The 13824-nt window shown below is 37.2% G+C and overlaps 1 protein-coding gene across 1 annotated transcript in view; it reads left to right on the plus strand.

The window, feature by feature from the left end:
• Positions 1–13411, plus strand: part of IDH1 (isocitrate dehydrogenase (NADP(+)) 1) — a 15973-nt gene extending 2562 nt beyond the window's left edge. The window contains exons 2-9 of the mRNA XM_072418653.1: positions 2167–2289; positions 4733–5024; positions 5471–5576; positions 7155–7332; positions 8618–8769; positions 10155–10295; positions 11700–11862; positions 11951–13411. Coding sequence (XP_072274754.1) covers positions 2168–2289; positions 4733–5024; positions 5471–5576; positions 7155–7332; positions 8618–8769; positions 10155–10295; positions 11700–11862; positions 11951–12044 — 1248 coding nt within the window. The 5' untranslated portion in view covers position 2167 and the 3' untranslated portion in view covers positions 12045–13411. The remainder of the gene's footprint in view (positions 1–2166; positions 2290–4732; positions 5025–5470; positions 5577–7154; positions 7333–8617; positions 8770–10154; positions 10296–11699; positions 11863–11950) is intronic.
• Positions 13412–13824: the final 413 nt, after the last annotated feature.

Consider the following 13824-nt stretch of genomic DNA (forward strand, 5'->3'; position numbering starts at 1 on the left):
GAGTACATGGAGCCCATAACCTGTTTCCTGCAGAGAGTATAGGACAATCTACCAATTGGACAGTTTATAGTCAGTTCTTATGAATATGCAATGGTTGTGGGTAAGAAGGTTCTGGGTATAATCTCTGTGATTTGTGCCTTTTTATTGAGACTTTAAACGGGTCACCCCATATTGTCTGTATCACAATATCAAAACTAGGCTCTCTCTAAATAGCTGCAAAGCCACATAAATCTTCTCCAGAAAAATGACAGTAGGGTTCCAACACTGGAAAAAGCTTAGTGAACTCTAAAGGTTCTAGTTAGGTTTTATTTGTGTCTCTCATTGGGAAGATTTACTCTCTGTTCTGGTTACCAATGTTAACAATACTAAAACTGAGAGGAAATTTTAAAAAGACCCCTGACCTGCCTGTACTAGTCAGTGCATATAATATAGTACTATGTGGCAGGTTAATGAGTGATCACCAAAGCCCACTTGCAGTAGCAAGGAAATCTTGTATGTCCCTGGTTTCTTGAAGCCAGAGTGCTGCATTACTTTCCTTCCATTTATTACTGAAAAAATAACAACTAACAGGGTCCCCAACCTTTTAGAACTTGAGGACCACTAAATGTACCGGCTCCAGACTGCGAATGCACGGGGAGCCGTGTGTCCCTCAAAGGGGAAGAAACTTTCCCCATAGCGACGTCATGATGCCAGAACCCGGCCACTCTCCCATCGCAGTTCTGAGCCTGAGTCCAGAGACACAACCTGCCCTGAGCCTGCCATGCATACCGGACACGTGGTCCACAGTCCTTCTCCTGACCCCGCCATGGCTCACCACGGCCCGGGGGTTGGGGACCTCTGTTGTAAAAGATTGATATCAATACGTTATGGACATTACTGTTTTCCTGCATGTTCATTAAAAGGTTAAAGTGTTAATACAAACTAAAATTGTATCCATTATTCTTGACTTTAACATAAAGCATGTTCCACTATTATAAATAATTGTAGAAGGAGACTAGTAATTCCCTGATGCAAATTATTAGGATTTATTTGAACAACTGATAAGCATGCTGGATATCATATGCATAGTCACAAGTCACATGAAACATCATCCAGTCAGATTGAAATTGTTTGGCCAATCTCCCAGCGTTGATGTAGAAAACAAAAAACTGGTTTTGTGGCTCACTCCCCTGCACTAGCAAACTAAAGAAAATCAGACAGAAATTCCCAGCCAACATTAAGAAATCATCCAAGTGCTAGAAGAAATCTTTTCTTTCCATAGCCCAATGTACACTAAAGGTTCTAAAAAGTGCATTATTAGCCAGAAGTGTGGGCCCATGACCATCACACTTGTATGACTGTTCCCTGAAAACTGTGTGCAACTTATCTTGTGTGCACAACTTATCTGAGCATTAGTGTTATCATACTGTAAGACTGCATCATCACATTCTTGTGTATTGGTGTGCACACAGGTTCACAATTCAACCACAAGTACAGAGGGACCCAAACATGTATACACGCCTAAATAGCGGTTATCCATGCTCTCTTTTTTTATTTTAATCCATATTGAATTGTAGCAGCAACATGTTGTCTCCAAAGATTGCTAAAGCCAACATATGGCCATCAGAAAAGTTAAACAAAATGGTGGAGTTGTGCATCTCTGTGGACATTGTAGTCAATGTAGTTCTTGCAGTAGGGCACTGAAAACACAATGATGGTGGATGATCATGGTGACCACTTTAAGTACCTAAAGTGATTGCAGAGTCAAACATTACTTACAAATCAAAAAATGTGCCTAAGGAACGCCTCTCATATTCTGTAAGCAACACAGGTGAGGTTTTGAGAATCTAGTTTACCTCTAGAGACACTTTTACTGCCCACACTGTGAGCTTTATCCAATGATTGTGTCAGCACTTGTCAATGAAGAAACCAGTTGGGTTGCTCAAAAAGTTGACATGTTTCAGAATGAATCATTACTTTTCCATAATAAAGTTATTTGTCCTTTCCAAACTATTATAAAGCTGATCAACACTCCAACAGTCCCAATATATGCATACCACATAAAGTCTGCGGTTCACCAATGATCACTGGTTTATACTATTTATCGTGGATATATGATTCTTATATTCTTAGTTGGAACATTTTATTTGTGAAAATCAAGTAGTTATGTTCTCTCTGTTTTACTAGCATGTCGAAGAAAATCCAAGGTGGCTCCGTGGTGGAGATGCAGGGAGATGAGATGACTCGAGTTATCTGGGAACTGATTAAAGAGAAGCTCATTTTACCCTATGTGGAATTGGATCTGCACAGGTAATTTTAATTCTGGCCACAGACTGTGATTCTGCAATAATCCAGAATTTATTCCTATTCTATTCCTATAATTTGTTATTACAAATGTACATGGTATGTTTAGGAAGAGCATATTGATTTGTAGGTCTTTCATTACAGCAATCATTACATTGTAGCTGTACCTACATATTTACTTGTGTTTTTAAGTTAAACTTTGACCTATAACTTCACTGATGAACTTTTTTTCCACGCCCAGCTGGGTCACTTGCTAAGGGTATACACTGTTACTTGCATATACTTGTTCCAGATCATGCACATTGTACAATGCCTAACCAGCTTGGTAACAGGAAACTTGTACTTACACCATACAATGATATATGGTGCTACACTAAGGCCACGTACCCACGTGCAATGGTTCTCACCTGATAATCGGCTCAGAGCTGATATCGGGCGGGAATCTTTTATGTGTACATTGCTCATCGCCTGTTGGATCGTAATGGAAGTGAAGGGGAGAGAACACAGTGGGGTGCTGCTCCATTGGTTTCCCCCTCTCCATAGAGCAGAATGGTGCTGTATGTACAGCGCTCGTTCATGTATTGTGCAGTTGTTTGTCGTTGGTAAAGATCCTTTCCAATGGCAATTATTGCACATGTGTATGTAGCCTAAATCCATCACTTAGAACACTATATGAAATGTGGGTAGTATGGTATAATAGTATGAACAAATAAAAAGAACACCTATTCGGAATTCTCAAAAAATCAGCTTCTGCCCCTCTGCATCTAATCTTGTTTTATAGAATAAAAAAAGGGCTTTGTTTATTCATCTTAATTTGCAGGTATTTCCCATTCTAGTCCTGTGTCGTATTTTGTATAGAGGAGGTCAGGTCTTTCTTTGAGTATCCACATTAATGCCTGCACAACATGGACACTTGGTATTATCAGTCCATTGGCTGTGTTTTCTCATCCTAACAACCTGCTACTCCCATACCTAATCTTTATTCATAAAAAAATGTCCAAATGTCCCAAGTCTTTTCTATACAACCATGTACAGGAGGCCAGGTCTTTCTTCAGGTATCCACATCACCGGCAGCTCAACATGGACCTTTCCTATCAGCTGTTCACTGGTTGGGTCCTCTGGAGACCCAAAAGAGGAGTCTCGGTGGTGCAGGTGAGGGGCCTGGATGACAGATGTACATAAAAGTAAAACAGGAAGGAATCAGTAAAAGTTTGAGGGAGTGGTGGGAGGGAGCGGTGGGAACGGGTTTATTTTTTCTAGGCTTTAAAACATCCAACCATGTGCAGGACGAACATAGATGCAGCAAGTAACATAAAATCATTAGACTAATGTATTATATAAAAATATTATAATGACAGAAAAAAAACATTATAATTTTACTTTGTATCAAACTCTATATTGTATGTCCATGTAAAAACTATAGTAATTCTCCAATCGTCAAATAAGAGGTAGAATGACCTAACACCTGAATTGACTTTAAATCCAAAGTCATGTAAAATGTAATCTTTTATAGAAAGTTATATGACAGTGGGTATGGGCAAAGTATGTGTTATTTGTAGAGTCGGTGATGTGCCTGTGCTTTAATCTACATAGAAGAATATCAACCTTTATACAGCACAGTCAGAATATTACTGATAATTAAAGAACAATGCCAACATAGCACATCATTGATTTTAGCACTACTTTCCGATCACTCAGCTCTGACTTGCACTGTTTAGCTAGGAACTACCTTTCTTTACCTTTGCTCTGGTTCACGAAACAACTCTGGTTATCAGGCAGAGACTTTGAACAGATTAAGGAATTTAGTTTTTCTGCTAGATGCATTGCACAAGAAGCACGGCTGCAAATCTTTAACAATCCTGAATTTGGAGAAAAGGTCACACATCTAGGATTTCAAGTTCGCCTGGTTATGGAATACTTCTTAATAGATCCCGCACTCTAATTGCTATTATGAAATCGTTCATTTGTTTGTTTGCCTGGGAGAGTAGCATATTCTTATAACACATTTATGAATGTAGGTGAGCCTTGTATGATTAGATCAAATCGAAGTGTAATTGGGCACCAGGAGATTAAAAGCCCACATCATGGATGCAGGTTGTGGAGGTTGACTGTTTTGCTGCAAACATCATATCAAGAACAAGCCAGACAAGTTCTGGATAATATACCTTAGAGGAAACCTACTATGTACAGTTAGTAGCAGGCTCAGACTGAAAACTATTCTTATGTCACATTTAGGTCACTTTGAATAATCATAGGTTGCTTTACCATCATGAGACTTGCATTGTTCCTAGACAGGAGAACTGGCCATAATTATGCCCTAGGATCCCTCTATTGTGAGATGGAATCCCATACACTAGACCACCTCACCACAGGCAAAGAAACATTGTCATTGCTTCATAGCATTTTATTAAAAAATTTGGTATTGATATTTCACATTGTATCCCTACAGCTATGATCTTGGAATGGAAAATCGTGACTTGACTGATGATAAGGTTACAATTGAAGCTGCTGAAGCCATCCAAAAATACAACGTTGGGATTAAATGTGCCACCATTACTCCTGATGAGAAAAGAGTAGAAGAGTTCAAGTTAAAGCAAATGTGGAAGTCCCCAAATGGAACTATCAGAAACATTCTAGGAGGAACTGTATTCAGAGAGGCCATTATTTGTAAGAACATTCCAAGACTTGTCTCTGGATGGGTCAAGCCTATCATCATTGGACGTCACGCTTATGGTGACCAGGTGAGGCTCTACACATTTACACCAATGAAGTGGCAACTATATTTCAAGAAAATTCATACTTGGAAGTTACTAATTTTAATGATTCCTATAGTTATTCTAGTGATAAAGTCAAAGTAAGATACTAATGTTCTATGATCCAACTGTATATTTTATCTGCCACTCCTTTCTACACCAATTATATTTGTAGCTTTTATCTGTCACAATATCATCCTTATGTTTAGAATGTTTTTATTGTGTTGGTGTTTATATTGAATACATGAATGTTTTAAAATTTTAAAAAGTGGGCCCTTCAGTGACATTACACAGGTAAAGTGGGGAGTGGAGTGTTAGGTTGGCCAAACGCTATCCAATCTGATTGTACAATCTTTTGCTGCGTAGGATGTGCCTGATTTGATATAGAAAAAAACATTTGTAATATATAACAAAACATTCTGTATTATTTGCAGTACAGAGCAACAGACTTTGTAGTTCCTGGTCCAGGCAAGGTAGAAATTTCATATACCCCTAAAGATGGTGGCGAACCAATCAAATATGTTATCCATGAATTTAAAGGTAAGTTATATTATGACAATTGAGTGTGGCATATCAGCCCCAGTTTGTTAATGTAATATCTTCACTGTTTCCTTATCTAGTTCTCATAAATTTGTATATTATAAACTGCAAACTTTAATTGTTTCATTACTTCATTCCTTGCATACCAGCTGGAATTCTAAATTAGATTTGCAATGTACTGAATGATGAATACCTCTGGTTAACTTCTTGATTAGAGCATGCTTCATAATTTTTTACCATTTTGTTACTTTTTTTAAATTAAAGTTTACTTCTAGTAGGAAGTGTTAATTTTTAGATGTAAATCTGTAATATTACTCCTTGGAGTATAAATAGACATTTCTCTATACCCTGCCTATGCTGGGAAAGCATCAGCTTAGAAGACCGTTAGGTAGGTAGTTTTGTACATGGATGGACAAGTTGTGCACTGCTCTCATTCTCCACATAGAATTCTTTATTTTAGGGAAACATAATCTGTCCAAAATAAAAGAGCACTTGTGTTATCTCCTAGAACTTATTTAAGTGTTGGTATAAATGAGACGTAGCTGAGCTGTTCTTTACGTAAATGAATTATGACTTATCATTTCTGGTCTTGAAGAAGTTATTGGATTCTGTGGTGTGTTAGGAGGCAAGACGCAGACCCCAATGTACAAAGAAATGCACACTGTATAGTATGGAGGATATTAATGAAACAATCCATACAGTTAGTTAACTTGAATAATTTATTGGGCCTAATTTATTGGGCCTAATTTATTAACGCTTTCCAACGCTGGAGAGGATACACTTTCATCAGTGAAGCTGGGTGATCCAGCAAACTTGGAATGGTATTCCTAAAAGTAATTTGCTATTTGTTAGCAAATGTTTGGTATCCTGGAACAGATCCATTCCAGGTTTGCTGGATCACCCAGCTTCACTGATGAAGGTGTATACTCTCCAGCCTTGGAGAGCTTTCATAAATCAGGCCTATTGCTTCTGGACCCAGCAACAGTATATTGAGGTTGGTCCAAGAAGACTTGATTTTAGAGGCATAGTTTGGCCCCTCAAAGGTGTAGATGGATCAATGGAGTATGAATAATATGTTTATGGTATATTGGTGGGAGGTGGAACAATTGCCAAGAGCCTAAAACTTATTTTAAATTAAACCATGGCTATCTTTTCAATATACCATTAATATTTCTTCCTTATTGGTTTTCTCATAAAATTGACAATTGACTTTATGATTTGCAAAAGTTTGTAGTCTATTCAAAAATGCTTTAAAATACATCATTATGACCTGGTACCAATATCTGTTTTATACATTACCTATCCCCCTTTTAAATACAAAAAACACAACTTCCCAGAAAGAATTTAAAGCTGGAAAAAGATAAAAATACTTTTCTTTTCATGTTTTTTTTTAGTACTTAAAAGCTCCACAATGCAAAATTACATTGAATATTGAACAATGTTTATATACTATTTAAAATATATTACTAAAATGTAAATATTTTGGGACAGTTTCACTAATAAGTTATTAAATTAGGTTATTATCTGATACAGGGATATCCACTGATGATTTATCATTTTTGTGTTTGGTCTTTTCAGATTGTGGTGGTGTTACTCTTGGAATGTACAACACTGATGATTCTATTCGGGACTTTGCCCACAGCTCCTTCCAGATGGCACTGACTAAAGCTTGGCCTCTGTACATGAGCACTAAAAACACAATCCTTAAGAGATATGATGGACGCTTCAAGGATATATTCCAGGAAATTTATGAGAAGTATGGAGCACTGTTTTTATTTCTGAGCTGTTACCCACATTGGAATTTTTATAAACTATAACATATTTTGTGGTATATAAATACATTATAAGGATGCCTCTCCTTTTATTTCACTATAAGTGTAGATAACATAATGTGATCTATTCTAATATATCATATGTTTTATATATTTGATTTAAGGGCAAACTGCAATGTGTGTCATTCTGCTAGAGTTCGCTGACCTTTGCATATGGTGGCCGTGATTGCATTAGGTGATTGCACTAACCTTACCGGAGAACATCACCAGCTGGTACTTGCTGTGTAACACTGACCGGTGTGCATGTGATTCTACTGTGGGTGGTCTTTCTTTTATGAATTTAAAAAATTAGGGATAGTTGGATGAAAGTCACAACACCCACTCACTGTACATTCTTCTAATTAATTTTCTTTCACCAAATTCTTGGTTATTTTGTTTTTTTATTTGGCCTGATTTAAAATCTCTTTTATGTACCTGTATTTCATACAATGCACTGTTTCATTTTTTTTGTTTCTCAGCTGTTACCTGCATTGGATATTTCAATATTTTATTTCACTATAAGTAGTAATGAGTAGATAACATGTGGACTATCCTAATTTATCATATGATGCTTGAGATCTCACCACCGATCTGCAATTTAGCAGTTTTGTTGGACACTACAATAGATGAAGTCTTTTTATGACCTTTCATTGTTTTTTATATATTTGATTTAAGGACAAACAGCAATGCGTAATATTCAGATTTCAGGGTAATCACAGGTACTTGCACTAGTGTTGAGTTCACTGAACTTTGCATGTGGTAGCCTTGATTGCATTAGTGATTGCACTAACCTAACTGGAGAACATCACCAGCTGGTACTTGCCATGTAACTGGTGAATATGATTCTATGGTGGGGGCCCTCTCTCTCATGGATTTTACTATCCAAACTGAATTGCTTATAATTATGCTCATATTAGTTGGTTGAGGTCACAAGACCCAATGCACATTCATCTAATGTATTTTCGCTCCCCAAATTCTTGGGTATTTTATTTTTTTTTTGGCTTGATTAAAATTTGTTACAAACTTTATTTCTGTGCCTGTATATGATAGGATATTGTTTTAGCTGTCTGATCATATAGAAAATAAAGACGGCAAAACCACATACCGCAATAATGACATGCGTGTGTTTTATTTACAGGGGTGCCGATTCTGGTTTTGAATATTTTTTTTCCTGCCAGTTACCAACATTTTTAGATTTGTTTTAATCTGGTATTATGCTTTATTTTGCAGGGAATACAGATCCCAGTTTGAGGAGAAGAAGATCTGGTATGAACACAGGCTTATTGATGACATGGTGGCACAAGCAATGAAATCTGAGGGTGGCTTCATTTGGGCATGCAAAAACTATGATGGAGATGTGCAGTCAGATTCTGTTGCTCAAGGTGGGAATATCTTTATTCCATTTAAGATAATTTTACATTTATTGTTTGTATCTTGGCTTCACAATTCCTTTGTTTCTTTTGCTTTCTAGTTGGCTACTAATAGATTTTATATCTCAGCGCATTTGGTTTATTGCTACAATTATATGACAAAAACAGCTTGTCACTTGATTTTATTATCAACACCAGTGTTACTATGTTTTCTCTGGCTTTTCCGGGTGAACTTACAAGCTGTTTGCAGGTTAGCAGAAAAGGAATCCATCAGCAACTACTGCAGAAATACAGAACATAATGTAAAGTGTGCAGTGGTGACAAGTATATAACAGTATGCCTTATGCAGATGCAGATTAGTAAGAGCAAAAATGCTGATGGAGGACTATGGGACTGGCTAATAAAGTGTTTGTTTTGTGATATATGGTTTGTAGTGTGACATCATGTCCTCGTTGTTTTAGAGCAGGGGTGGCCACTTTTTTTGGCTTGCGAGCTACTTTTAAAATGACCAAGTCAAAATGATCCACCAACAATAAAAACTTGGGCTTAATAGCTCTTGTGCGCGGTTGAGTTTTATTTTGAAAGTCAGGGCTCCGCAATCTACTCGTGTTGCCTTTGCAATCTACCGGTAGATCGCGATCCACCTGTTGGGCACCCCTGTTTTAGAGTCTAATGTTTAGACAAAATTGGTTCAGTGGATATACTGATGAAAAAGTAGTAATTAACCCCATTCTTCCTATTGACTGCAGTTATAACCCCACACACCCCATTGTTCCTATTGATTACAGTAACTGTAATCAGTTACAGCAATAATAACCCTGAATATTGGCGTAAGTGATGGCAAATATAACCATGATTGGTGTTATTGCTGGCAGTAATAACCTCCAGGACTAGTGTCAGTATCTGCAAACATAACCCCCACAATGTATGCCAGTGACTGCAAAAGTTATCCCAGGCTTGGTACCAGTACCTGCAATAAACTATCAAGGCAGCATTTGTTCATCAGTGCTGCAGTCCTGCTCCTGCCATGATTCCTTACTTCCCATACTAATGCCTTTGCTCAGTCACTCCGAGAAGCCAGAACTATCAGAGCTAGCACAAGTAGGGCTAGTGAGGATTGATAGAATGTAGCTGAGGCCCAGCATAGGATCCATCAGTTTCTTTTCACATAAGTGAGATAGCAAGTTACTCGGAAAATGTAATAAATCATACAAAGATAAGTTGTATATTATGAAATAAAAGGACTTTGAACACTAATATTCCAACTTGTGTTTTTAGCCATTTGCCTGGAGATTTCATTCTTTAAAATGCCACAGATGCATTACCTAATGTAACAATGTTATCAGATGATTTAGTAATTGATTGTTTTCACTGAGCTCTGCATTCTCCTTATCTAGGATATGGATCTTTGGGAATGATGACCAGTGTTTTAATATGTCCTGATGGCAAGACTGTTGAGGCAGAAGCAGCACACGGCACAGTCACCCGTCATTATAGGATGCACCAGAAAGGCCAAGAAACATCTACTAATCCTATTGGTAAGTGTATGAATATATTGTGCATTACCACTTGTGTATAGCCTAGATGTGTGTTCTGACATCTTACAGATAAGTTGTGGTTCCATAAAAAAATATATTTGACACCAATGATTAAAATAAAAAGTTCTAACTGCTCCTAGATTGTAAGCTCTTCGGGGCAGAGTCCTTTCCCCCTCCTGTGTCACTGTCTGTATCGGTCATTTGCAACCCCTGTTTAATGTACAGCTCTATGTAATATGTTGGCGCTATATAAATCCTGTTTATTAATAAAAACTGCTTAAAAATTTGGTGCAAGTCTAGTAATCCTGGTTTGCAAAAGCAAAGAATTGGCCAGTAGCTCTTTTGCAAAAGCTGGGGACCTTTAATAACAGGTTGCACAGACAATATATTTAAAACATTATACATACTTTTATGTTTTTCATTTATGATGAAAATTACAATTAAACTCTTATTGCTATAGTCTGATATAGTGTACAATTATTGTTTCAAAACTCTTTACTATCAACTTTTGTAAAAAATGTCATGAAAAAAGGGATTTTCTTAACAATGGATTACCAGATGTGAAAATTACAGTTGATAAGACCAATAGAAAAGAAGGAATTTAAAGTTTTTGCATTATTTGACCAACGCTAAGATGAGATTTTATGTTTGAAGGTGGTCAGTAGCAGGTTTTAAGATGGCCTTGTTTCCCATTGTGAAGATTTGGACTAGGTGGAGGAATGCTCTCTTATAGAGGGTTGTAAAATTAAAGAGTAGTTTTGGAAGAATGTTTATTTTTTGGATCTCATCTACCTTCCCTCAATAAGATACTTTATTATTTCCAAATATAAAGGGTTTTGGTAGTTGCATATTTTACTATTATTATAAAGCAGGAAATACAAGTCATTTAATATACTGTTGTGTGCTGTATGTGTGTGCGTGAGCCGTCTAGCTTAGAGCTCTGGGCGGTTTTGCTGCACACACAGGAAGCCGCTAATGTTACATCATTCAATCACCGAAGGGAATTGCGTCTCTGTGCAGTGGTGGTGCCCATCCCTGCGGCCATGACAAGCCCCAGACCTGTCATCACTGCAGGACAACACCACAAAGTATGTATGTACCATATTAGGCACGTGCATACTTTCTGATTATGGCAGCTCACCACCCACCAACAAATTTAGTTCCTGGTTTATTGGTGTGTTTTAATGTAATGGTGTGTGTTAATGTATCAGAAATCCCCCAACTTATCAGACAATAGGACAAACTGTATTATGGTATAACACATTTGATTTTAAGTCTTTTATATCACTTGGGTGATATATATGCAAATGTGAATATTAAATACAATAATTGATTTATTTGGAGTTGCAGAAGCAAATGTGTATTTTGGTTTCAATGTCTTCCATATATTGTCACCCTTACCAGCTTCCATCTTTGCTTGGACTCGTGGCTTGGAACATAGAGCTAAGCTCGACAACAACGCTGAACTGAAAAACTTTGCTACTGCTTTGGAGGAAGTGTGCATAGAGACCATAGAAGCTGGTTTTATGACTAAAGACCTTGCTGCTTGTATCAAGGGTTTACCTAAGTAAGTATTCCTCACAGCCATGTTTTTTTTTAATTTTTACATTTTTAATCATCAAATATTAATCTTTGCATTTATTGTTTCCATCTAGTGTGCAGCGATCTGACTACTTGAATACTTTTGAATTCTTGGATAAACTGGCTGAAAATCTACAGCTGAAACTCTCAGCCCAACCAAAATTGTAAAATCTGCATTAGGAAACCAATTACACTCAGGATTATGTCTCGTGGGTAGTTTACAGTACTTGTTATGACTTCATTTCTTCCACAAATCATCAGTCCTTCATATTGTTCTGTATTTAGGTTTTATACAATTCCAATGCAGATGTTCCAAGGACATGTTGGTCAGTATGGATGAGACATACAAGTCTTACCATTGATAAATAATTTGCTGTAATATTCTTGAAACCTGGTTATATATCACAAGAAACTGATAACATGATCCATTTACTGCTACTATGGTATAAAGAGCTCAGGCAGCGAACCATTACATGAGGGTTATTTTCTGTATTACGTACTGTGATATCTGCTGAAGAATATGCGAGTTATCTCAAGTCCCCATCTTGCATCAAGGAAACCCCCCTTGTGAAAGAAAACCCTGATATCCCTCTAAAATGCCAAATTGCCTGGCTGTCTCCGGCTTCAGTACTTTCTTGGAAACAGCATGAAGGAAACTCATCATTACTGGGTCATATACTTTTTATATACATACACATATCATTCAGAAAGCCCTGAATTATTTTGCCCACACAGCACAACAGTTAACAATTTTAGTAGCAAAGGGAAAATGTTAAAGAACCCAAGCGTGTTTCAGAGTGGAGTATGGCTAGTGATGCTGCAAAATATGAAATGAACAAAGTCTACTTGAATACTGCCATCACAATTACAGTAGGACTATGCACACTTTTTAGCAAACCCAACCAGACTGCCTACTGCACCAAAATGCAAAAAAGAAAAAAAAATTGCATTTTGTCAGCACACAATACATGCATGTTTGTGGCCATGTGTTGTCAGTCAACAAGATACATTGGTGTGCTATTCTAAGCTGTACCCCATCACATTAACATTCGCTGCACTGCAGTGGTGTGAATGGGTCCTAGAATAATTTTATGTTTTGGCTTTTTGCCTTAAAGTAATCGGATCATGAAAAAAATCTGTAACTACAGTCAACTCTAGATCTCATTTTTAAAAATTCAAGTTACTGTTCATATTTTGTTTCCCAGGAACACTGTAGACAGATCTTTGAGTTACCATGCTGGAGCAAATATGTAGGCTGGAACGGTGACGCAAAGTATTTGGACCAGGTGGTCAACATTACATCCAGATTGTTCAGACACTGGTCATTGGTGGCAGCTGCCATTTTTCACCTATGCCAAGTTCATTTTAAGCAGTCTCTTCTAGTGTATCAGGTTTTTTTTTTATTAAAATATTTTTTTTAGCCTCAAATAAGTCGTACATTTTACAATTCAGCATACACTTCCTCAAATATACATGCTTCAACTTTCCTTAGTTTGAAGCACATCTATGGCCAATTAAAAAAATAAAAAAAATAATATTGCCCCCTTCTGCTCAAACTCCACCTTGTTTTTTTTCCCCACAAAACTAATAGTTTTAACTGCTACTACTAATTCTTCATCCAAAGTCCTGTGATTTTTTGGGCTCGCTCCTTCTGGCTACAATGTCCATTTGAATAGAGTGGCTTTGTATGCCAGGTCTCTGACCATTATTGACACCTTTATTAAAAAATCAGTGCAGGAGCAGCATCGGGTACCTACCCTCACTTCCCCTATGACGATGTGAGGACTGGGAGAGTGGGTATTGTGGGACCAGGGTTTAAAGTAGTTTTTAGTGTGCATTTTAGACCCTTTACAAAAAAAAAAATGAGGTGGAGATTGCATAGGATAATGGGAAGACCATCCTAATTTGTTTTTCCTGGGTGGCTGTAGTTAAGCTGTAAGTCAAATTC

Source organism: Pyxicephalus adspersus, chromosome 7 (assembly GCF_032062135.1).
Source record: "Pyxicephalus adspersus chromosome 7, UCB_Pads_2.0, whole genome shotgun sequence".
NCBI lineage: Eukaryota > Metazoa > Chordata > Amphibia > Anura > Pyxicephalidae > Pyxicephalus > Pyxicephalus adspersus.